This window comes from Chiloscyllium punctatum, chromosome 38 (genome assembly GCF_047496795.1).
Source record: "Chiloscyllium punctatum isolate Juve2018m chromosome 38, sChiPun1.3, whole genome shotgun sequence".
Taxonomy (NCBI): domain Eukaryota; kingdom Metazoa; phylum Chordata; class Chondrichthyes; order Orectolobiformes; family Hemiscylliidae; genus Chiloscyllium; species Chiloscyllium punctatum.
The window spans coordinates 16,265,323-16,291,973 of NC_092776.1; the positions used below are offsets into that span (position 1 = coordinate 16,265,323).

General features: G+C 42.6%; 1 protein-coding gene across 4 annotated transcripts in view; it reads left to right on the forward strand.

Moving 5' to 3' along the window:
* Positions 1-26,651, forward strand: part of cfap43 (cilia and flagella associated protein 43) — a 107,751-nt gene that overhangs the window by 26,389 nt on the left and 54,711 nt on the right. For all 4 annotated transcript variants that reach the window (XM_072557272.1, XM_072557273.1, XM_072557274.1 and 1 more), the window contains exons 7-14: positions 1,771-1,883; positions 2,218-2,349; positions 5,447-5,563; positions 9,596-9,676; positions 11,715-11,863; positions 13,623-13,726; positions 14,126-14,275; positions 23,448-23,614. In XM_072557272.1, the coding sequence (XP_072413373.1) occupies positions 1,771-1,883; positions 2,218-2,349; positions 5,447-5,563; positions 9,596-9,676; positions 11,715-11,863; positions 13,623-13,726; positions 14,126-14,275; positions 23,448-23,614 (1,013 nt within the window). The remainder of the gene's footprint in view (positions 1-1,770; positions 1,884-2,217; positions 2,350-5,446; positions 5,564-9,595; positions 9,677-11,714; positions 11,864-13,622; positions 13,727-14,125; positions 14,276-23,447; positions 23,615-26,651) is intronic.

Below are 26,651 nucleotides of genomic sequence, written 5' to 3' on the forward strand. Positions count from 1 at the left end.
TCTCCCCACTGGCATTGTGGGTCTACTTACAGTATATGGACTGCAGCGGTTCAAGAAGGTGGCTCACCACTACCTTCTCAAGGGCAACCAAGGCTGGGCAATATATAGGGACCCAGCCAATGACACCAACATCCCTTGAGTGAATAAAAAGATATCTTGTGGCTAGGTATTTGTGTTCTAGATTCTCCAGCCAGGAGAAACACATTACATTTAAGACCCTATAGGAATGTTTCAAAGGGAACATTTTTGTAGATAGAGCATAGGTATTCTGTGTTCCATCTCCATCTACCTGTTCACCTCTCCCCTAACCCCATTCTGCAACTTTGATTTAAATGCCATTTTTTGCTAGCTACTAACAGTTCTGAAGAGTCACCAGACTTGAAAAGGTAACTCTGCTTTCTTCCCACAGAGGATGCCAGGCCTGCTGAGTTTCTGCAGCAATTTCTGTTTTTGTTTCAGATCTCCAGCATCAAGAGTCCTTTGTTTTACTCAAATGCCAAGGAACGATAGTTAAATTCTCTTTTGTTTTCTCATTGCCTGGCATTTGTGTGTCATGAATTTATTTGCCACTTTTTTTGTCCAAGCCTGGATATTGTTCAGGTCTTGCTGCATTCAAATATGGACTGCTTCTGTATCTGAGGAGTCATGAATGGTGCTGAGCATTGTCCAATTATTGGCAAATATCCCCACATTTGACCTTATGATGGAAAGAAGGTCATTTATGAAGCTGCTGAAGATGGTCAGGCCTAGGACACAATCATGAGGAACTTAAGACTTGTTGTGGCACAGTGATTGTGTCCCTAGTGTTCAAGTCTCAACTACTCTAGAGGTGTGTCATTACATCTCTGAACAGGTCAATCAGAAAATATCAGTCCTGAGAAACTTTTGAAAATATGTCATGGAGCCAGATGATTGACCTCCCACATCAACCATCTTTCTTTGTGTCAGGTATGACTCCAACCAATCCCCTGATTCCAATTGACTACATTTTTTTTTGCTAGGGCTCCTTGATGCCATGCTCAGTTAAATCAGCTTAAGGGGCTTGGTCCACACCTCTTTCTTATTTTTACATTCAGACAGCAGGAAGACCTGACAGTTGAGGGATCTAAGTATGTTCAATTCATCTAAAAATCTTAACTTGTCCAGTACTTTCTTTGAGGTAGTGCTGAGGTATTTGTCAAACAACCTTGGGTCATCACCTGCACCTGTTTGAAAGTAAACATTCTAACACTCTGGAATAATGAAAAATGGTCAAGGTGAAAATCTAAACTAAAGCAGGAAATTCTGGGAATAGACAGCTGCTCTGTTTACATCCATGAATAGACAGTTTGCTGTTTCAATCATAGACACAGCAATGTATTTACAATGAGGCTCTCATAGCTAACAGGTGTGGCATGCAATGTTTGAAGTGCATTATTTATTGTTTGACAAAATATGATAACCATATTGTGCTGAGCCAGGTCCCACAATCTGAAATGAGATGCATAATCAGTCAACTAGTTCTTTTCGGGGTGTTAATTGAGAGAAAATTGTTTGCACCATTAAGAAATACTCCAAATAGCAATCCGGGTGCTTTCAAGTCTGTCTAAGTCACTGGGACCAGCAAGGATTTCTGTTTAATGTCTCACCTGGAATTCAGATGGAGCTATGTTATTGGATGAATAGTCTTTCTCTGTGCACATGTTGGGCTTACTTTGCAATTTAGGAGTTGCTTTTATTATCCCTCTATGCTAATTAACATAATCTTGTGTAATTGTTCCTTTTGTCTAGGCAGTATGAAAAATATGTCATCCAATCTTACGATGAGTGTCTATCCAGAGCTAAAGCCATGTGCAGTGAAAACCCTCGCGCTCAACAAAAAAGGACTATATACAGCAGGATTGGTACTTGTTTCTGAATAATATAATTTATCAAGAACAAAAGGCAGCAAAAGACAGTCCAAGATGAACTGTGCCTACTACATTCAATATCAGGGAAGGGTTAAATTTTGCATTTATGATTGGGTTGATTCAAGTTATTGTTTGGGGACTGGGTTGGCATGTGCGCATGAGTGTCATTGATCATGTGCATAGTTTCTTATATATATTGCTTCTTATATTTATTAGTCTTACGTGAAATTATGAATATACCTGAATGTATTTCTGTGCCTGTGCATGTGTGAAACATCCATGAAACCTGTGTCTGTATGTTGCTAACTGACTGCTATTTATTTCCCAGGATGGAATTCTCTACTGTATCAAGGTGACACCCCAAAAAGTGGAAATTGAGGAATGCTTTTCAGTAGGAATGCCAATTAGGAATATCGCATTCTCAGTAGATTTTGAATCACTGCTTGTTGCTACAGAAACGGTAAAATCGATCATTTCAGGCTGTGCTGATCTCTCAGACTGCAAACACACACCAGCTGGATTACTCTCACATATTTTTAAAGATTTGTACATTACAAATATAACCTTTTAGCATTTTCTTCCTGCTTGATTTCAAAAGAGAACATAATGTTTTTGGTTAATACTGACCTGTAACTTGCGATCTCATTATGTTATTAGATTAGATTACTTACAGTGTGGAAACAGGCCCTTCAGCCCAACAAGTCCACACCGACCTGCAACCCACCCATACCCCGACATTTACCCCTTACCTAACACTACGGGCAATTTAGCGTGGCCAATTTACCTGACCTGCACATCTTTGGACTGTGGGAGGAAATCGGAGCAGCCGGAGGAAACTCACGCAGACACAGGGAGAATATGCAAACTCCACACAGTCAGTCGCCTGAGGCGGGAATTGAACCCGGGTCTCTGGCGCTATGAGGCAGTAGTGCTAACCACTGAGCCACCGTGCTGCCCACTATGTTTTGATTAGTTCAGTTTTACTTTCTTCTTCTTGATGAAGTTCACAGTGATGCCAGCAACTTGAACTCCAGCCCTGCACTCCTAATATACAAAGGAAACAAAGAGTTCAATTATTCCCCTCTTTCCACATCACTCCATGTGGACTGTGATGCTGTGGGCTACCACAGTGCAGCAGGAGTGACTTTTGAACTGAAGCACTTTTGATGTGAAGCTGGTTGTTGGACCAAATGACCTTCTATTGTGCTGAATTATTAACTAATGCCCTGCACTTCCCACTACACCTCCTCCCTGCAACCCCTACCCCTTCTCCTACTTCCTTTACCATTCTGTCAGCTCCCTACCAGACCCTGCCTATTATCCTTTTCCCCATCCTCTGTACTAGTTGACTGCCCTATAATTTTTTATATCTCCTTTCCTGTTTGAACAAATGTGTCGTATTAGCAGTTTTCAATCCTTTGAGACTTTTCTAGAACCTAAGGATTCTTGGAAGATTGCTGCCAGTGCATCCACTGCCTCTGTAGCTATTCCCTTTAAAGCTCTAGAATGCAAACTATCAAATTCAGGGAACTTATCCCCATTAGTTTCCCTAGTAGTTTTTCTCTCGTGATAGCTATTGTATTTATTTCCTCACCAATGATCACCCACCCCCCTGCCTTAGTCTTTTCATTAGTTAGAATGTTTGGAATACCAATAGTGTCCTCTACCATGAAACCGATGAAAAGACTTTATTCAATTCTTCTGCCATTTCCTAGTTTCCCAATATTATTTTCCCAATCTCACTCTCTTTGACCTCTCTCTTTCTTTGCATTTGTTTAAAAAAGCTCTTACTGTCTATTCTTATACTACATGCCATTTTGTTCTCATGGTTTATTTTCTTTATTATTTTTGATGTGGAGGTGCCAGTCTTGGATAGGGGTGGACAAAGTTGAAAATCACACAACCTCCAGTTAGAGGCCAACAGGTTTATTTCGAAGTACAAGCTTTTATCCAAATAAACCTGTTGGACTACAACCTGATGTTGTATGATTTTGAACTTTATTATTTTTGGGTCATCTTTTGTTGGCTTTTAAAACTTGCCTAATCTTCTGGTTTACCTTTTTTTTCAAATAACATGTCTTTTTTTCTTTCAATTTGACACTATCTTCAACTCCCTTTGTTAACCATGGTCAGTTTCTCTACTTCCTTCTTCCTAACTGGAATATATCTTTTGTTGTGAAACCTGGGCTATTTTCTTAAATATCTGCCAATTTTCCTCAACTGTCTTTTCTGCTGAATTCCTTTCACAGTCCACTCCTATCCACTCCTCATCTTTATGTAATTGCCCTCATTTAAGTTTTTAATATTGTCGTTTCCCACTTCTCCTTCTATACTCTTCATCATCTCTTCCATCCCCATCTTTTCCCCAACTCAATCTCCTCTCAGTATATCCCTTCTTCCCCTTTTCATTACATCCTCCCTTAACCCTTTTCCAACCCCATGCTCTCCTTCTTCTCACTCTTCCCCATGTCACCACCCTTTCTCCTCCATCTCCCTTGTCCTTCCCCCACCTGCATTCCTTGACCCACTCTTCCCCTCATCCAACACCTTCCCATCTCCTCCCATTCCCTCTCTTCCTCAGCATCTCACTCTCCTCATCCCTCTATTCCTATTGTCACAAAACTGGTTTCTTTTTTCTAAAAGCTGTTCCTTTTCTCAAGGATACTATGTCATTGGTATTTTTCAGAGGGGTACTAAACTGCTCTCAGTGCCAATTAGACTGGTTTGGTACAGAGATTAAAGAGTATTGAGAGGCATTTTTATTTATATGCAAACAAATGAGACTTCAGGCCATAGTGGTCATGTTTTAGACGTGACCTGTATAATGAAAGGGGGAGTGGTCAACTCTCGAACTGAGCAGTTTAGTTCAGTCCAGAACTATTTGGGAGTTCAACAGTGAGCTGTGTGGAAACAAGCTCTCTGTCTCTCTCTGTCTCTCTGTCTCTCTCTGTCTCTCTGTCTCTCTCTCTCTCTGCCCTTCTAATTTCAACCTGTAAGCATCTGTTCCATTTTTCAACTGTGTTTCAAGAGGGTTTGTTTATTGGGACTGTTGTGTATATTCGGAACAGCATAATTAAGTCTAGTTTGGATAGACTGAGTTCTGTAGGGATTCTTTATTCTGTTCTTTGTGTTTCACTGTGTAATTTTGTGAATAAACTTTTGTCTGTCTTAAAACCTGGTAGTCAACCTCACTAACTTAATACAGGTAATTTTCATTATACATTAATCAAAAAAAATTGCAAAGTTATGGTCTGTGCTGCCTGCTTGAGAATGTTTTATGTGGTCTGGCCTAATCCATAACACCATCCACTTCATGCCTTCCACATCTTTCCTCCCCGTCCTGTCCCAAATCCCTCTTGTCTGTCCTCCCCGCCTTCACTGCTCTGTAAATGTAAATTGTTGCCATAATGATTTGGAGTTATGAAGTGAAAAAACAGTACCAGTTTGTGAATAATGGCAAACAGGCTGGTTATGGTGAGCTCTGATAATGATGATTTAACCATTTTAGGTTTTGGAAAACAAGGGAAAAGTACATTTTGTTTTCCTTTTCCTCTCAGGGTTCAATGCATATTTACAAGCCATCACAGCCAGACAAGGTGACCACAGTCTTAGACATACACAGTGGGGACTACGTATCAGCAGCTCTACTGGGGACAGGGAAACAATACTGTGTGGTAAGATTAAAAGTAACAAAACTAAAAACATCAACTCCCTGTTACTGTATTAGATCATTTCAATGTTTCTTTAGCCAAGATAGAGAATATGGGAACTGGGAGATTATATTGGAACTAGTTTGTCCACAGCTGGAGTGTTGCTTACAGTTCTGGTCACCAGAAGTTTGGAAATTGGAGGACCTTTAAAACTGAGTCCTTTACTATTCCATATTTAGTATTTACTGTGTAGCATTAGACCTCATTTAATTGTGTTACAGTAGTAACTAGTCTGCTATAAATGTAAGCAAAAGATTTATTAGGTGCCGCACCACCTCATTAACAATGCAGTGTTTTGGAAGTAAGAAATCTTTGTAAATGAAGAAATGAAAAGTAACCTTAAAATGTAAATGGGCAAGGGAACAGTGGCCATCCTGCCATTGTGAATAGCTGCTTATGGTCATTGATTGACAGGGATAAGACAGGTCCTGCAATAGACCTCTGTGTTTCTACATCCTCAGAAGAATTCATCTGCTCAACAAACATTTTTTTCTATTGGACATAAAAGAATATAAGTTATGCAAACGTTCATGTACTTACTCCAATACACAGGTTTCCTCGAACATTCCAGAACCTTCTCCTGGCCTCTGGAACTGTTTGGACACCATTAGCCACTTGGCTGATCCTTCCATGACCGCCAGGGCGAATGATGATGTCACTTCTCCCCCCGCTGCTGCCTCACAGACCGCAGTCACTGCTGACCATACCACCTTCACGATCGCCATCCACTCAACTACCTCTGCAACTACTGGATCCCCACAGGATCCACCACCACCGCTAGATTCACTGCCCGGCACAGTGACGGTACCTGCTGTGCATGCCACTTCCACCCCCACAGTTGTCACCACCGCAGCCACCTCTGCCCCTAAAGACACCACTCACCTGGACACTGAAGACTCTATCGCTGACATCACTTCTGCCAGCAGTGACGTCACCATCGAGAACCAGACCGAAACAGCGCCGTCGTCACGTGACGCCTACTCAAATGACTGTCTCCGTCCCCACCTCCAGTTCCAGCCCCACCCCAGGTCCCACCAGTATCCTTCCACTGGCGCCCTCATCCGCCTGGCTGAACTGGTCCTCACCCTCAACAATGTCTCCTTCCAATACTCCCACTTCCTCCAGACAAAAAGGGTAGCCATGAACACCCTCATGGGACCCAGCTATGCATGCCTCTTTGTCGTGTACTTGGAATAGTTCATCTTCTGCAGTAACACCGGCACCACCCCCCACCTGTTCCTCCGCTAAATCGATGACTGTATGAGTGCCACCTCATGCTCCCACGAGGAGGTTGAACAGTTCATCAACTTTACCAACACCTTCCACCCCAATTTCAAGTTCACCTGGACCATCTCAGACATCTCCCTCCCCTTCCTGGACCTCTCCATCAGTGTCTTCGGTGACCAACTAACCACAGACATCTACTACAAACCCACCGACTCCCACAGCTGCCTAGACTACACCTCCTCCCACCCTACTTCCTGTAAAAACGCCATTCCTTATTCCCAATTCCTCAGCCTCTGCCGCATCTGTTCCCAGAATGACCAATTCCACCTTAGAAAGTCCCAGATGGCCTCCTTCTTCCAAGATCACAACATCCCTTCCCAGTGGTTGATGATGCCCTCCAGTGCATCTCCTCTATTTCATGCACCACCCCTCCCAATGCAACAAGGACAGAATCTCCCCCCACCCCCCCCTCCCCCCCCCCTCACCGGTCCTTATCTGCCACCTCACTAACCTCCGTATACGTAGCATCATCCTCTGCCACTTCTGCCACCTCAAAACGGACCCCACCACCGAAGTTATATTTCCTTCCCCACCCCTCAGCCTTCTGGAGAGACCATTCCCTCTGTGACTCCCTCTTCAGGTCCACACCCCCCACCGGCCCACACCCTACTCCTGGCACCTTTCCCTGCCACCGCAGGAAGTGTAAAACCTGTGCCACACCACTCCCCTCACCTCTATCCAAGATCCCAAGGGATCCTTCCACATCCATTAGAAATTTACCTGTACCTCTACCAATATCATTCTACTGTATCCGTTGCACCCTGCACATCAGGGAGACAGAACACCTTCTTGTGGATCGTTTCAGAGAACCTCTCTGGGACACCTGCACCTACCAACCCCACTGTCCCTTGGCTGAACATCTCAACTCCCCCTCCCACTCCGTCAAGGACATGCAGGTCCTGGGCCTCCTCCACCACCAAACCGTCACCACCCGAAGCCTGGAGGAAGAACGCCTCATATTCCGCCTTGGGACCCCACAACTACACGGGATAAATGTGGGCTTCAACAGCTTCCTCATTTCCCCTCTCCCCATATTATCCCAGTTTTAAGCCTCCAATAGGCACCGCCCTCATGACCTGACCATCACCTTTCCAATCTATCTGCTTCAACCCCCCCCCCCCCCCCAAATCTATCACCTTCTCCCTCACTTTCATCCACCTATTCCTTTCTAGCTACCTCCCCCCAACCACACTCACCCTCCCATTTATCTCTGAGCCCCTGGCCCATAAGCCTCATTCCTGATGAAGGGCTTTTGCCCGAAACGTCGATTCACCTGCTCCTAGGATGCTGCCTGACCTGCTGTGCTTTTCCAGCAACACAATCTCGACAGGGATAAGATAGGTGATTGACACTGCATTAATTGCAGTGTTGAAAATAAGGATATTAACAGGATGGGTGGGGAGAGAAGGAAACTTTAAGACCAAAAGACCATGTGAATAGGAATGGGAGTAGCCAGTTGGTCCCTTGAGCATATTCCATTATCCTATGATCATGGTTGATCCAACATTTCTCACATCCACTTTCCTGTGTTTTATCTGTAACCCTGGATACCTCTACCGATCAAGATCTATCTATCTCAAGCTTAAATACAGACAAGGATTCTGCCCCACAACTATCTGTGGCAAAGAGTTCCAAAGACTTTCAGAGAGAAGAAATTCCTCCCCATTTCAGTCTTAAATTGGCATCCCTTTATTCCGAGATAATATTGTCGGGTTCTGGACTCACCCACGAGGGAAAACATTCTGTCAGCATTTACCCTGTCAAGCTCCTTAAGAATCCTGTATGTTTCAATGAAATCACCTCTAATTCATCCAAACTCCAAACTGTTTAGCCTTTACTCAAAATGAAATCCCTTCATACTAGGAATGGTGCTCGTAAACTTTCTTTGAACTGCCTCCAATGAAAATATATCTTTCCTTCAATAGGGGACCAAACCTGCTTACAATACTCCAGATGAGGTCTCATCAGCACCTTGTACAGTTGGGGCAGTAAACTGCACATATACTGTCATTGATGTACAAGAGAGAGGTGTAAGAGTGGACTCCAGTAGTTTGAGCCCAGGCCACTTTATCTGCCAAGCCACACTTATATCCAGTTCAAAGGCTGGCGAGGTGAAGATTGAAGAGTGTGTAGCCTGTGGGTTTGAAGAGGTGGGAGTATGGTGAGATGTTTGGGAAGGTTACAGCAAATGAGAGATAGGAAGTATAATACTCTTGTTTCTCCTAGCCCCAAGGACACTTAGAAGTACTGCTTCCTTCCTGATGGAGTTCACTGAGGAGATCTGTACCATAGGCAGTCCACTCAAACAGTGGTTAAAATATCATTCAGGACTGCATGGCATCTCAGCAGACCTATTTATATCTGTTAATGAGAGTCCTTTGTGTCTTAGACAGAGACCTTAGGCTTTTTAAAATTGCCAGCCTGTGAAAATCAAGTACAAGCAGAACTGTAAATTGTAGGGGCTTTAAAATCACCATCCCCAAAAAATATGGGATTTGATACAGAGCGAAGTTCCAATTACTTTGACCTCATTAAACACTCCCAGGACAGATATAGCACAGGGATACACTCATCAGACAATGTGCAAGTGGTTAAACAAGTATTCAGAGTTGGGGAGAAAATTGAATGAAATTGTCTGAGGAGTACTATGTAATGTGCTACTTCTTGTTCTAGTGATTATGTCTGTTTTGATTATGTGTTTCATTGCAGTCAGCAAGAATATTAGGTGCTGTGCAGGTGTGGTCAGTTGCAGATGGGAAACTCATCAGTACACTTGTCCTTCCAGTAAAGGTAAACTATCCTGTTTCTCTAGTCCTGTTTTCTTATTTCTCCTCAAAATAATTAAAGCAGTGTCTGGACAGTGGGGAGGTGTTTAACTGGATAGCTTTTTTACTCAGCTAGGACAGGCTTGATGGGCTCAATGGTGTCCTTTTGCACTGTGAAGTTCCACATTGGTTGGAAAACTCTGGTATTCCACCTGCTTGGCCTAAGGTCATAGTGTGACGTTTGGGAGTATTCCCCCATTATGCTCAGCATACGAGCATTGCAGCAGAACCCAACCTTTACCAACTCTGCACCCACAACCAACAACATCCCTGCAGTAGCCCCTGATAGCAATCTGCAATGATAAAATTGATTATTATCATCTTGAGGTTTACTATTGACCAAAATCTGAACTGGACTAATGATATCAATACTGTGGCTACAAGATCGGGTCAAAGGCTAGGAACTTGGCAGCAAGTAACTCACGATTCCTGAAAGCCTGTTCTACTTACAAGGCACAAGTCAGGAGTGCGATGGAATACTCCCCATTCCCTGGAATGGTGAAGCTTCAACAACACTCAGGAAGCCAGATACCATGCAGGTCAGAGCAGCTTTCTAATGACCTGCTGTCTCCACCATCCTCTGTAAAATTTAAAACTGTTCATGTTGGGTCCAATGGCATTGAGCAGACCACAATTTTGTGATCTTCCCATCCTTGCCACCTTCAAACTTGCTGGTAAGGGGCAGCATAAATTCCAATCCATTTGTTTCAGATATGAACCACACATTCCTTTGCAACAGTTAAGTGACATGAGGGAAGCCGTAGACCATTCTGGATTCATATGTGCAGCCACAAAAGCCCTTTCTTCTTCTGTGACTATTGAATCTTCTATCGTTATTGCTACTCTGATCTTCTGTCTACCCCACCATCCATGCCCAGACACCCTATTCCCCAAAGGAACCATTTCCCTGATAGTTATTCAGAACTGATATTGGCTGAAGAACAAGATAAGTACAAGGGACTTCTGCGTTATCAGTCTGGTCTTTCTTGGCTGCCTCTCGGTTACTCACTTCCTCGCTGCCTGCGTCCACTTAAGTCGCAAGCTCAACACCTCTAGAAACATGCTTTTTATCTACCTGTCAACTCGGTTTTGGAATCCTGGTCAAACTCTGAAATTTGAAGTTGAACTCCTCCACTTCCTGAGTAGGTAGTTGTCGAGGACTAGAACTGTGTTGTCTTGCCATGTCTCAACATATTGAACTGCGAACTAGACTCCTCAGATATAAAACCTAAGACTTACTTAGACTTCAATTTACTTAAAACTTACCAGGTTAAAAGTTTTATAAGTTTAAAGAATCATTAGAGTACTAACTAATTATCTTAGTTCCTCCCATTGTCTCAACTTCCTGTCATACTGACATGCCAATTTCTATTTAAAACAAATATTTACCCTGCCATTCTTCTTCCTACTATTGTTCAGCCCCACACTGGAGGCCTTGTCTCCTGTTCTGGTTCTGCCTGCGGTCATCACTCCCTCTATTGCCTCCTCTTACATTTGTGTTCTCTGTCCTCAATCAAAAAGGGAGCTCTTCCCTCAGCTGTTTTTACAATGTATTACCGACTAAGAATTAAAACTGCACTCAGCCAGATCAGGGCAGCAATTAAGTCAGTAAATGCTCTGCTCCATGTTAAAAATCACACAACACCAGATTATAGTCCAACAGGTTTAATTGGAAGCACTAGCTTTCAGAGCATCACTCCTTCATCTGGTGGTTGTCAACCACCTGATGAAGGAGCAGCGCTCCGAAAGCTAGTGCTTCCAATTAAACCTGTTGGACTATATTCTGGTATTGTGTGGTTTTTAACTTTGTACACCCCAGTCCAACACCACCGGCATCTCCAAATCATGACTGCTCCATGTTAACTACCCTGGTTTCACTGGGGTGGGGGCATGCTGGAGATTAGATTAAAACCCCCAGGAAGTTGTAGTGCTAAATAAAAATTATGTATACATTAACACATTGATGAGTGAAAATTTATGACATTTCCTTCTTCTTTTTTCAGATTAAAGTTATGGCGAGCTGTCCTTCCTCCAACTATGTTGCTCTGGGCACTGAAACTGGTCACATCTATTTCATAAATCTGGCAAAGGTGGAGACCCCTCACCTGGTTTACCAAATCCATCTCCACAATATATCAATACAGTGTCTAGAGTAAGTAGGAGGCAAAAATGATATTTGTATGAAACCTTTCTGATTATCTCAGGGCAGTCAGAGGACAATATTTTTCACTTCTCTATCTTGAGTTTTCTAAGTTGCTCATTTATTTTCAGTAGTTTTGGTTGAGAGCAGTAGCAAAAGGAAACCAGGAAAACTTCAACTTCCCTCGTATCAGGCCATGATATTTTATATGTTCATCTGACATGCAGAGAGGACATTGGTTGAAAGGACATGTTGTTGCTTCACTGCTAACCCTCTAACATTGTGGTGCAAAACTCCATGCAAGCTGGAGGAACAACACCTCATTTACCACTCAGGCACTTTATAGCTCTTAGGATTCAATATTGAGTTCCCCAACTTCAGAGTAGTCCATTTTTCTTACATTCCCCACCTTCTCCCACCTTGTTTGTGTTATGTTAGCTTTGCTATCAACACAATGGACACATTTTCTCCCTTTCACAGCTAACATTTACACCAGATAGTTGTATCAATCGCTCCTTTACCTACATTATTACTTTGCCTTTGTCTTTTGTTCCTGGCCTGCTCACCCATGTGTTCCACTTGCTCTTCTCGCCCCCTGTGGCAAGCATAGAAAATCACCATTTTCTAGATCCTTTTGTTTCTGAAACAGACTCTAAAGTGCACACAAGAAAAGGAGCATAAAGGAGCATAACAAAGAGGTATCTCTTTACACAGACAAACAATAGCAAGAAGAAAACAAATTAACATCCTTAATCAGACGTCACTTAAAAATACTGTAGCCAGTTTCCTCTCTTCAGACATATTAAGGCTTTGGAGAGAGTACAGAGGAGAATGACAAGACACTTTACAGAGGCACATTTGTATGGGGGGATCCCATAAGATAATGAAGGGAGTACATTGCATTTGTGTGGAGATTTGTTTCAATAATTGGGTTTGGGGGAGTAGAGGTCACAATCTTAAATTGCACAAGATTGTATCTAGGTTAGATTCAGGAGTGATTCTTTACTCAGTGAATAGTGAACCTCTTTACAGGCTGCTGACTCTGAGCAGTTAATGCAGATTTACTGAATTCCTTCAAGTCAGAGCTGGTCCTGTTTCTGGTTGGGGGCAGGGTGGAGGAGTGTTGGTGTGATCACCCCGATAACAGTGCCAGTGTGATTTCCGGGACTCGTTTTGATAAAAGAGGAATTTTTTTCAATTACTTTCTTCTCCAATCAGCCTGGGGCTTTTAACATTTTTATAGCTAAACCAAATAAATCACCTGACTGGATAGGAATTTAAGTACTGATGCACAAAGTGGTATCATGTTTGGATGGACCAGAGAGATTTTCCCTAATCTTCGTTGTCCATATGTACAAATTCAAAGAACTGAAAGAAAGTTTCTTCCTGCCTGACATTGTTCCCACAATTAACAAGAAGATTAACTCTGTTTTTGTTTATTAATGGTGTAAAATGGCTGCTATATCAACAATTGCAGCATTTCCAGAGAAAGTTGGTGGATCCAAAACACTGGATTACTTCAGAGAAAGCCAACCCTGTATTGAGAAGCCTGGAATTTGAGAGGGACAAGACCAAATTGTTTTATCTGGTCATCCTGGATTGTTCAAATCTTCAACCCATTGTTTATAAATCATTTAAAAGCTTCGGTGATTTTAAAGAAATCTCAGACTTTTGTAGTATACAATGGACCTGTAAAAATATTGCTTTTCAGTACTGTGCAATGAAAGGTACAGCTTCCAATCTTCTGTTAATGTTATTTGTGATCTTTTAGATATGACCACGGGGGTCAGTACCTTTTGGCTGGATGCTCTGATGGACATATGTTCATTTTGAATGCTAAACCCTCCAAGCAGTTTAAAGTCCTCGGATATACAGGTAACCATTCCACAGATGCATGCTATTTGTCAGCTGAGCCCCAAAATGATCCACAATCATCTTATTTACAAAGGCTAAGTTTTTGTTGTTCCCAATTACCTTTGGATTGTCAAAGACAGTCCCTAAGAAAACAAGTTGCTTGTTGATCTAGTGATAGGTTTTCCCATAGTAGATAATGAGAAAAGCTCTCTCCATACTGCCCTTTCAGATTCACCCAAGACAGGTACAGCATGGGGGTTAAATACACTGTAAAATGTCAACCTTAATTTAACCTACACCAGTGTCGTATTGTTGATTACCTTTTTGAATATTGTGTTGTCTCAAAGCCAGCTCATGCATTATCTCCCTGCCTTAGCATTGTAATGTTTTACCTTATTCCCTTATTTTTTTGTCCAACAGAGGTAAAAGATGAAATTATGGGATGTTCTCTTGCATTTCATATGTCAAAGAAAATTGTGAATTGCCTGATATTGGCAAGCCAGACTGGAGATGACAAATCACATGGAGCCACTTGGCTGACTAGATTTGATCTTCTTGGAGATCTCACAGGTAGGAAGAGGACCCAGGACTGCTGTCTCAGTCAGGAATTCGCAACAAATTTGTATTTGCAGTTTTCCATTTCTTGTAATATGAGCTCTGTTTCTAATCATTGGGACTTGCTTCCTTTATTCCAGCCATAGTTTGAGCACTGCATTCAACATCCTGACATTAAATTTATTAAGATTTTGTACCAGACAAAAACCCTCACCTTGACTCCTATTCCAGGAAATGATCTGGATTTCAACTTGCGGTCCATATCTAATTGAAAACAGTCTAAATATTATTGAACTTGTTCAGGTCTATTATCATTTACACTGTTAACCTCCCTTTTAAGATGCACACAAACTACCAGAATTAACCTTCTTTGCTAAACCATTAAAGAACAAAGTCACAAATTAGCAACTGTTAATAAAAACTATAAGATGCTACAAAACTTCAGCAGATCAGGCAACATCTATGAAGTTACCTTTCATCAGAAACAATTGTTAACTTCAGGATCACAATTAGTAGCATTTAAAATCTGGTAGTGAATCAGCAAATAACAAACAGACAAGGTTCACTGACAGGTAGAGGAGTAGGGTTGAAGAAGCCATAATTATCACATTAATTCAGCTGTATCAGTTTACTGACTGCAAATTTACAACTGTGATCAGTGTCTGAGAATAGTGAGATTAGAGTAGATTACTTGCATAGTTGACAAACTTTGTTGAAATTGTTAAAGTCCGATGTTGATGGTTTGTACTATTTAATAACATCTACAACCTTTGTTTATGAGGTGATGCAGTGAAATTGTTTCCTTGTCCTTCTTGTGGAGTGATGTTGACTGTATTAGTCCAAACCATGGAGGTGATAATCATTCCCTTTCAGTACCTTTGACCCAGTTGGATTTGTCCTATGTCTAGTCACTGTAATCATTCTAACAGGTTGAGATCCCATCTCCCTGGGTCCGACAGTAACTTGCACATGAAAATGTATCCTGTCACTCTTCTTCTAAGGAACCAACAATACCTTAGTTACTCTCTTCCTTTCTATATACTTATAAAAGCTCTCACAGTTTGTTTTTACATTCCTGGCTAGGTTGCTGTTATATCCTATTGTTGGCCTTTTACCCCAACATGTTGATTTGCCTTTTGATAATTTCTGAAACACTCCAAACCCTACTGCTCTTTGCAACAAATAAATCTCTTAATGTAATACAGTTCTTAACCTCCTCAGAAAGCCACAGACAGATCATTGACTTAGTTTTTAATTTTCAATGTAATGCATTTTAATGAATACTCTGAGTTTCTTCAAATGTTTCCCACTGTTTATGCACTGCCATACCTTTTAGTGTATATGACTAACCAACCTTAGCCAGTTCACCCTCAGACTATATTATTGAGGGTAAGTTTATGATTCTTGCTTATAATTTAAGTATATCAGTATCAAACTGCAAATAGAATTCAATTGTGTTATGTTCCCTTTTCGCTATGAATCTTTTACTGTGGTGTTCTTAATGAAACATATCTCATTACATGGAACTAGATATAAGATAGCTTGTACTGGATTAGTGGTGCTGGAAGAGCACAGCAGTTCAGGCAGCATCCAACGAGCAGCGAAATCGATATTTCGGGCAAAAGCCCTTCATCAGGAATAAAGGCAGTGAGCCTGAAGCGTGGAGAGATAAGGGTGGGAGTGGGGAGAGAGTAGCATAGAGTACAATGGGTGAGTGGGGGAGGAGATGAAGGTGATAGGTCAGGGAGGAGAGGGTGGAGTGGATAGGTGGAAAAGAAGATAGGCAGGTCGGACAAGTCCGGACAAGTCAAGGAGACAGTGCTGAGCTGGAAGTTTGAAACTAGGATGAGGTGGGGGAAGGGGAAATGAGGAAGCTGTTGAAGTCCACATTGATGCCCTGGGGTTGAAGTGTTCCGAGGCGGAAGATGAGGCGTTCTTCCTCCAGGCGTCAGGTGGTGAGGGAGTGGCGGTGAAGGAGGCCCAGGACCTCCATGTCCTCGGCAGAGTGGGAGGGGGAGTTGAAATGTTGGGCCACGGGGCGGTTTGGTTGATTGGTGCGGGTGTCTCGGAGATGTTCCCTAAAGCGCTCTGCTAGGAGGCGCCCAGTCTCCCCAATGTAGAGGAGACCACATCGGGAGCAACGGATACAATAAATGATATTAGTGGATGTGCAGGTAAAACTTTGATGGATGTGGAAGGCTCCTTTAGGGCCTTGGATAGAGGTGAGGGAGGAGGTGTGGGCACAGGTTTTACAGTTCCTGCGGTGGCAGGGGAAAGTGCCAGAATGGGAGGGTGGGTCGTAGGGGTGTGTGGACCTGACCAGGTAGTCACGGAGGGAACGGTCTTTGCGGATGGCGGAAAGGGTGGGGAGGGAAATATATCCCTGGTGGTGGGGTCATTTTGGAGGTGGCGGAAATGTCGGCGGATGATTTGGTTTATGCGAAGCTTTGTAGGGTGGAAGGTGAGCACCAGGGGCGTTCTGTCCTTGTTACGGTTGGAGGGGTGGGGTCTGAGGGCGGAGGTGCGGGATGTGGACGAGATGCGTTGGAGGGCATCTTTAACCATGGGGGAAGGGAAATTGCGGTCTCTAAGGAAGGAGGCCATCTGGTGTGTTCTATGGTGGAACTGGTCCTCCTGGGAGCAGATACGGCGGAGGCGGAGAAATTGGGAATACAGGATGGCATTTTTGCAAGAGACAGGGTGGGAAGAGGTGTAAGAGCATTCCACTATTCTTATCCCATCCTGCCTTCCACAGACCACAGATTGCCAGTGGTCTTCATGCTTTAATCCTTCCCATGCTTTCATGTTCTTTATTTTCCATAATCCCCCCTTTGGGACTTACTGGTCTCACCTAGAGAAAGAAGACAATAAGCTCAGCCTGTCTTGTGCCCAATACAAACAATGTAGGTCCCAACATGGACTAAATAATTTTAGGAGTCTGAGACTTAAAGGGTTATTCCTCAATTCCTGGGGTCCTTTGGGCCAAAAACCTGTCCTCCAATAACTAGAACAGGAAAAATGACCCAGGATCCCTCACAATTTCAGACCCGCGCTTTCTTCAGAAGTATCATTGACGTCCCCACATGGACATATTCCTTGCATGTGGCAGTTGTCAGATCATAATAGTAGAGCAGTGGGGTTCCATCAGAGGAGTAAGTACTTCCTGGGGTAGTTGAAATGACCACAAGTTGCTGTGTAGTGACGCAAACTAAAAAGGATTTAATAAAAGGTAAAGCACAACAAAAGACGAAGGCGACAAGCAAAGCCGCACCTACAATAAGACTAATCTTAACAAATCATGCTCCCCAAGACCAAAATATATTATTCAGCCAATCAAAAGCCTGATGACCAAACCCCACATTGTCTATTAGCTCCCATCTTAGATTCTTTAGTTTTTCCATTACTTTAGTAAAAGATCCCTTATGGCTAGTGTTGTTAGGTATAAAGGTACAGCAATGCTCCCCAAACATCAAATAAACCATGCCTTTATCTGCCAGTATCCAATCTAAGACCTGTTTGTTTTGTCATGTCATTTTGGTAGTAGCTTCCAATTGTTCTCCCAAGGCCACATGGGCATCGTCAGTATAATTGATAAATGGTTGTAATAAATGTAATTAATCTTTGATTCCTGAAGAAGGGCTTATGCCCGAAATGTCGATTCTCCTGCTCCTTGGATGCTGCTTGACCTGCTGCGCTTTTCCAGAAACACATTTTTCAGCTCTGATCTCCAGCATCTGCAGTTCTCACTTTCTCCTCCTTCATAAATGTAATTAATCCATTCAGCATTCTTGCTAACCCCTATCACTGGGATGAGAGCTTCCCAGCCTGTGGCAATCTCATTGCGGACCTTAAACTCATTAGGAATACCTCTTGGCTGTCCTATGCTATCAATCCGAATTGTCGGATCAGGGACATACCGTCACTTAGTTCGGCGCAAAGCTGACTGTGACGTAGCATCAAGCTGTGTGTGTGGTGATATAACTACATCATGTAGGAGCATTACATGGGCAGAGCTGCCACTCCAATCAGCGAGCAGTGTTGAGTGCAACCCTCCTTTCTTACCACACAGCCACCAAGTATCTGCCAGTGGGACATGTTGAGAATTTAAAACAGCCCCAAATGTGGTGTCCACCTCGAGTTCAATTGTATTCCTGCAAAGACCCTTAAAATAGCCTACTGTTGTGAAGCCATTTCGCTTAAAGCATTCAAAATCAACCCTTCCTGTATCCTGAAAGCAGCCATAGGGAACGTGTAATTAGGCTTACTGGTGGACCACGGGGTACTATAGCCACACCACCTTTGGAGTTGCTGCCTGCCCACATCATCCTGCTGATAGAACATAGAGGCCTGAAGTAGGAGGCGCCAAAACGGGCAATGGGATTGCCTGTATGTTGATGAATTATCCGGGTTGAGAGATCGGCTAGAATGCGGCAAACGCCATTGAGTATAGGTGGTCGAGTTATAAGGCATAGGGACAACATAGTATGAGCGGTTGCCTTTGTACACCAGAAACAGTCCTGTCTAGCCATCATTATGGCCGTATAATTTGCCCTTTGATACCAATGATTGTCACGGGCGTGTACCCATATTAGGGCAGCGAGGTCTGCACTTCTAATACATCTTTGCCTCACAGCCTGAGTGACCCTGGCATTACCAGTCCAGGTCTGCCAAATTAATGGTCTCCAAGTCTGAGTATGCAGGCCTGGCATCAGAGAGGGGGGTCTCATGGGCATCCCCCATGTTTTCCCCATCCCCGCTGCAGGAGAATTATGCCCACATCTCCATTATGATCATTTCTGGAATGATCAGTATCCCCAAAAACGTCACCTCTATCTTGGTCGGAACCCTGCTGAGGGGTACTAGCCTCCTGTGTGCCCTGCCCATGACCAAGTTCCTCGGCCTCAGCTCCACTTACCTCAGTGTTAGAGTTAGTTTGTGCTGGGGGGAGAGCTTTAGTACAATGATTAAGGTGGTACCATACATGTTGTCCTTCCATTTAGATGGCGGTAGGTGATGCCTTAGTCACTACGAAAGGTCCCTCTCTCCTCGGCTCAATCCAGTGTTTTCGAAAAACCCGCATGTACACCCAATCCCTGGGTTTAATAGGTCCTTCCTCGTTGACAGGTGGTGGTTCCCTTTATGTTTCCTGCAGGTGGATAGTCTCAAGTATCATAGTTAGCCTCTCCACCTAGGCACTGGCATAGGTCTACCTGTGAGCATCTCATGTGGTGTTAGATTGGTCATGCAATTAGTCTGCATGCCATAACTCATTAGCGCCAGCGGCAGCGCATCAACCCAATTAAAGTTGGTGCTTGCGCAGATCTTGTTTAATTTGGCTTTCAATGTCCCATTAATCCTTTTCACCATACCCTGTGACTGGGGATGATACACGCACCAAATCTCTGTTTGATTCTCAAAGACTGCAGCACCAACTTAACTACTTTCTGAATGAAAGCAAACCCATTGTCTGAAGTAATTTCCAATGGTATACCAAACCTTAGGATATCAGAAATTTCACTACTGTCCCAACCTTATTTCCACTGGGCTAGCTGATTCACTCTCCTCAGATCTGTATCATGCTGTGACCCCAAAGTAATTGTTCATTACCATATTGATCATCTTCCTCCACTGTCACTGGCTCCGCTGGGATATTACCTTGACTTCCTTCGGATTCCCTGTCAAGTTGCAGCATGCTAGGATTTTAAGACAGCTGCCATCCCCGGATTCCCAAATCCCTGTTGTGAGCATATTCCCTTACTGTTTCTACATGCCTGGCCATAGGTCCTAAGTCTTTAGATTGATATCCCTTATTTACCAGTAAGGTTACATGTGGTGTGGTGCCTGATACACTATACCACTTTTCCAGGAATGCATTTCTCTCTATTTGCAGGATCACTCCCAGCTCCCTTAATACTATTGCTTCACTTCTCAAATGTTGTGGAGCAGTGACTTCCTGCTGCCACTTCCTCTCTAACACCTCATCCTGAGACTCATCAAATATCACTGTACACTGCAGCTCAGACTTAGGTGGTCTTGCTTTAGTCAACATCGTCAACACTTCTGCTTCCCACATCCTCCAAATGTCTTGAATACCACTTGCTATATCCCCTATCCAATAAATGTTAACGCCTTTAACTTCTTGCATCACCAATTGGTCTTTTCTACACCCAAGCCCTGCTGTGTGCACTCCAATCTTACATCTGACTGTAGTAAAGCATCCCTACCTAACAAGTTAATTGGCATCTCTTTAGACACTAATATTGGCAGAACTATCCCCCTACCTTCCATTTCTAATCTTACTGGAGCTATAAATCGAGTTAACTATGATTTCCCTGAGAACCCTACAGTTTTAACAAATATATTTGACATGGGAAGGTGAGAGGCATGCTGCGGCTGTACACAAGTGTATGTAGCTCCAGTATCTATCATCACCAGTTTCTGCTGCCCTTCTATATTAACTTGTATTACTGGTTCTTGATCAGCCTCCCATGTTACTACAGGGTACTGCCCCTACCCACCCAGGTTCTCAGGGCATCCCTAACACATCCCATATGGGTTAACAGGTCCTGCTGGGCCTGTCGGTGTCTGGGAAGTGGCCACTGGGGATTCCGGCCATGTAGGCCCGCTGTAGGGCAGAGAGGGGCCAGTCCAATAAGGGCAATTCCTCCTAAAGTGGTCTGGTTGAAGGCATTCCCAGGACATCATTTCTGGCCCCCCCTTGAGCCTGATTATTTATCATGTACCTTAATCCCCCATTCCTACGTCCCTGTCCTTGGGGATTCCAGTTTTGTTTAGGCTATTGTTTAAATCTGCCCTGCCCTGGACACATCACCTGCAGGAAAGCTTCTCTGTCTGGCTTCCTGATTGGACCCCCCCCTTGCACCGGCACTCAGTTCACGCCAGACTTGATTACTGTGTTGGTTCTTACTGGCAACACCTTTTTAGCCTTCTCTTTTTCTTTCTTTTTAAGTTCTTTGAGCTGATTTGCACCAGCTTCCTTTATACTTCTTCCTGTTGTTCAGATAGTTTATCTTTGTCTTTTCGAAACCTTTCAACTGCATGAGCTACATGATCTCTAAATTCCTGGTGGCTCATTGATGATGTCAGACCCACCACTTCCTCCAGTCTTGACCTGACTTGGGAGGGCATTGCCTCAATGATGGAATTTTGGAACACTGTGGTCAGCAACTGATTAGTCTCTATGTTTTGTTCTGTTTCCAGCCTCCACATCTTTAACTGTTTCTCCAAGTAGGCAATCGGGTTTTCACTTTCTCCCAGTGGATCCCTTCCAAGAGCCTGGGGGTCCATTTTGGGTGGATAACAGTCTCTTAAGGCCTGCCATATATTCTGTCTCGCTCGATCAAACCCAACCCTGTCAATCATTGGATTGTCTGCCACATTTTTCAAATGGGCTCGGACCATTATTTCCTTTAACTTCGGGAGCCCTACCAACCTCACCAGCAGTGCCTTCACGTCTCCTATAGTCAGCAATCGCCCTGTGGTTTCATCTTCAAAAGCCCTGATCCACTTTCCCACTCCCTCATGTAAACTGAGCAGCGCATTCTTCAGCTCTTCCAGATCCTGAGTTCCCCAAGGAATGTATTGTGGGTTTCTCTCTTCTTTTATAAGGAGCAGTAGCATCCTTCCCTGTTGACCCTTTCTCCCTTTACCGACACTACTTCTCAATAAATTCCCTTCAGACTCTGAGTTCGATGCTATTTCTAATTCCTCCCACTCTTTAGGTACTGGGGCCTTTTTCTCTCCTTGTCTCGCATCATCCCTTTCTGCTTGCTCTGCATCACTTTCACTGCTTTTCTCTTCAGCCCTTCTTTCGTATTGCAATGAGTATTCCTCAATTGCTTTTTGTTCCCTTAGCCCACACAGCACATTAATCTCATTTTCCGCTTTTCCTGCTCTTGTTGTATTGCTTCTATTTGCTTCTGCCTGTCCCTTTTCTCTCTTTCTTTTCTTTCCCTCAGTTCATTTTTGTCTTCCACACTTCCATCCCATTCTAACTGTCCCTCTATTTCTACTGTTCCCTTTATTACTGGACACTGCTTCAATGCTTCTTCATTCGAGTAGGGAGGAGGTCTATTCAACTCCTCCACATCTGGGTATAGAGGGGGTGGGGGCTGATTCCTGCTTTTCTGTCTCCCGTAACTGCTCAGCTTGTTCTTTTGCAGCTTTCCTAGTCACCACAGGTGTCTGACAAGCTACCTTTAGTTCCTCAACCTCTTTCCTGAAAAGTTTCAGTCTTTTCATCCCCTAATCCCTCTTTTGGTTTCTATTTTTAGATTTATCTTTCGGCTTATAGTTCTTAATTAGCCCTTCATCTCATTTTACATATGTATATCCAAGATACCTTCTTTTGGCTATTTAGTCAATAAATCCTTCGTTCTTTTTTCCCATTTCTCAGAAATTTGTACAATATCGTTTCTTGCCACTGGAAATTTCTTACTCAGTATCTCAACTGCAGTCCCTTTATCCATGCTACGATATATTTTAGTCCAACCAATGTATTATCTTTGCTCTCATAAATCACTTCCTCATACCCTTCAAGTCCGGTATTGCTTTGTCAACAGTTTAAGCAATCCCTAACTTTACAACTTGCAATTATCCATTACCAATCTATCAATTCCTAAGCGTCCTCAATTGCAGCTAGTTAACACAAACAACCTATTCTCATTCATTCAGCCTAAATCAATCCAACGCTGCACCTTCAAAATGCACCAATCACTAACGGTTTCTTGAGAAATTTCGCTCTAAAAAAAACTATCTTAAATTCTTATAGTGCAAAATAAAATCAAAATCAAAATATTTTCCATAAACCCTGGAATCTCGTCCTTAAACCCCTCCACCTCTCTATCTCTTTAACCTCCTTTCAGAGGTCTTAAGGAGCATCTTAGACATAAGCTTTTGGTTACCTGATTTAATATTGCCTTCATGATGTGGTGTCAGATTTTATTTGATTCCACTCTTGTGAAGCATTGTGGGACAGTTTTATTATGTTAAAGGTGTTATATAAATGCAAGTAATGTTGTTGATGTTCAGCAAATGCCAGTTAAATATCCTTTACAAATTCAAATATTTGGCTTATACCTGGTGTTTAAAATATAGTTTGTGTTTGGAATATGCAACATTTCACAACTTGTGCTGAATGTGCTACACATACTAATTTCTTTCCCAGCATCTTCTACATCTGTTGATCACCGTGGAATGATGAATGATGTTGCTATTCGGAAACAACAGTGTCAAGCCGAGTTGCCTCTGACCTCTGTAATCCTGAACACCGACCATCACGTCTATGGGTACTGCACTTTGACAAGGACCATCTATAAATACAAGATCACTAAGGTACTTATGAAATGTATACTCATTCTCTCTGCTTTCACCCTCTTTCTCTCTCACTTTGTATACTCTTTCTCTCTCACTTTGCCTCTCTTGCTCCCTCTTTCTGCTCTCACCCTCTGTAATAACTCAGGAAGCCTAACTGGCAAAGAGCATAATTTATTGTGGAACACCAAAATAGAGTCATAAGACGTGGTATACGTGGGCTAGTCCCAGCCTGGGACAGATAGATCTATGGACCCAATTCTGGATGTTTTATTAGGTATTTTCCAATCAACCTGCTCAGAGATATTAATGCACACTTCTGGAGCAGGTGGGTCTTGAACATGGGCCTCATGGCTCAGAGGTAGGCACACTACCGCTATGCCACAAGTGACTCAGGATTGATTTAATAAAGGATTTATTTGATGAGTTTCAGTTGGACAGGCCATTGGCTGTTACCAAGGGAACTCATGATCAATGAGCTCCACAAGGAGATTAATTAATGATTCCCCATTGGTGTTGTAGAGGTTATCACGACCTCTCTTTGAACTTTTTCTCTCTCACACACACACACACACACACACACACACACTCACTTACTCTCACCCCCTCTCTTTGCGCTCTTCACACTCTGGACTCTCTCTGTCTCTATGCTCTCACTTCTCCTGTCAGTAAGATTTCTCAATATTTCCAATGATCAATATTCTATCTCTTTCCATGTCATGGAACTGAATATTCCAGTCTCCCAAGAGCAGAAAAGGAACCCCCTCAAACCTGTCACCAGCACCTCTCCTTACCCCTGCAGCCTCTTTTCAGATGTGTGCCTCTTAATTGGCTGGCAGAACAATTAAGGATGGCAGGTAGGCTGTCTAAGGTGGAATGCTGATCAGAGACCTTCCAGCTTATAAAGAGGGCTGACTGCAAAGCAAGCTAACAAAGGGGGTGACAGCCTCTCTCTGGGAATTTTTTTACATCTTTAATTAAACCCCTCTAAACGTTATTCATGGCTATCACTCCACTGAGGCAAGCATATAAAAAAGGCCTCAGGTATGGGCCCACCTGACCTCCCCACCTCCTAAAATCCATTGCCTGCCATCAGGAAGCTGTCTCCAGATATCTAGACGCTCTCCTGCTAATTGTAGGAACCAGAAGCTATCTGGAAAATTACAGCATGAATAGCCTCTACCTCTCCCCACCCTCTCTCTGTTTTTGTTTTTGCCTTTCTCTTTCTGCGTCTTTTTGTGTATTTGTCTGTTTCTCTCATAGAGTCATAAATTAATTATGACACAGAAGGAGGTCCATTTGGCCTATCAAGTCCATGCAGATTATCAATTCAGTCAGTCCCAATCAATCTCCTGCTCTATCCCAGTGGCTCTACCTAATCTAAAACTGTCATAATATTTTACAACATCTTGTATATTTTCTTTGTGACCCAACCAAAGCTTTATAACTGTCCAGCATAACTTCTCTGTTTTTGTTGTCAATATCTCTATTTATGAAGTCCAAGCTCTCATATCACACTCCTAATATATCTTGCTGCCACCTAGAATCCATGTGCACAAACCCCCAGGTCCTTTTACTACTGCACAGTCTGTAGAATTGGACCATTAAGTCAAAATTACCCCACCCTGTCCTTCTGAATGCACCATCTCACACATCTGCCACTTGTAGCAACCTGACTGTTTGTCACTTCTCCAACTTTGGTATGATGGGCAAATTTTTAAAATTAACTATATTTCAAGATCCAAATCATTTACATATAAGCAAAATAAGGTGGTCCTAGCACTTTGGGCCTGAGGGACACCATTGTCTACTATGCTCCAGTCATAAGAACAACTATTTACCACAGCTTGCTGTCTCTGTCCTTAAAACCAATTTTAATCCAAGCTGACACTAATTTTCTTATACCATAAGCCCCAATTTTGTTAACTGACTGTTATGTGGTATTTTGTGAACCACTTTCTTAAAATGCATCCAGACAACAACTACCATGTTCCTTCATCATACTTCTTTGTTATCCTAAAAGAAAATGATTATTCAAACACAGTTTGGGGTTTAAAACTGTATGCTGGCTCTCCTTAACATACTTCACTCAGTCTCTTACTATGTGGATTAACACTTCCATGCTTTCGGGTTCCCTTTTATTTTGACTGCCATTCCACTTTTGTTTTCTCTCTCTGCTAATTGTATTTTCCTCTTCACTTCCCTCAAATTATTGTATCTGCCTCTCACTTGCAAAATTTACCTGATGTACCTTGTGCAATTTCTTTTTGTTTAATCACACTCTTTATTTTCCACATTATCCTAGAGTCTCAGTTTTTGGCTCCCTATCTTTTGACCTTGGTGGAATGTACCTAAATTTTACCTAAAAAAAATTGTTGATTTGATACAATTGTACCTGTCTTATAATTTTTATAGATATTCTTGCATTTCTGTTATTATGTCTTTGATTCCATTTTACCTAGCTAAGATTCCCTCTCAACCTTTGACTCTAACTCTTTTTAATTTGAGTTCGACTTTAGATGCTCCATAATTAATTTAATACAATGATTATTCTTATCCTATTGCTTTCCCCAAACCACTGGGTCTAGTCATTCACTAGATCCCCAGTGCTGATCTCTATTTGGGCTGAGAACATAATGATAAAGGAATTTCTGCTGAATAGAATTCAGAAATTCCTGTTTCTTCTTACTCTTTTAACCCAATCAATACTTGCATGATGGAAGTCCCCAATGTGACCACATTTCTGTGATTCTCTGAAGGTTTGCTCCATTATCTCATTCCCACCCACCACTTCTGTTTGCGATCATCCTCTTTTTGATTCTCAACTCTAAACAAATGGATGCTGCCATTGATCTCTCAAACACACCTTCATTTTCTAACAGCACAATATTTTCCAAATCAATAGTGTGACCCACCTCCGTTTTCTCCTTTTCTATCTTTTCTGAACACTTTGTATTCTTGTATATTAAATGCTTAGTACTCACCATTTATAACGCCATGTCACTGTTATTGTTACTACATCATATTCCCGGGTGGCACTTCTTCCGTTTGTCACTCA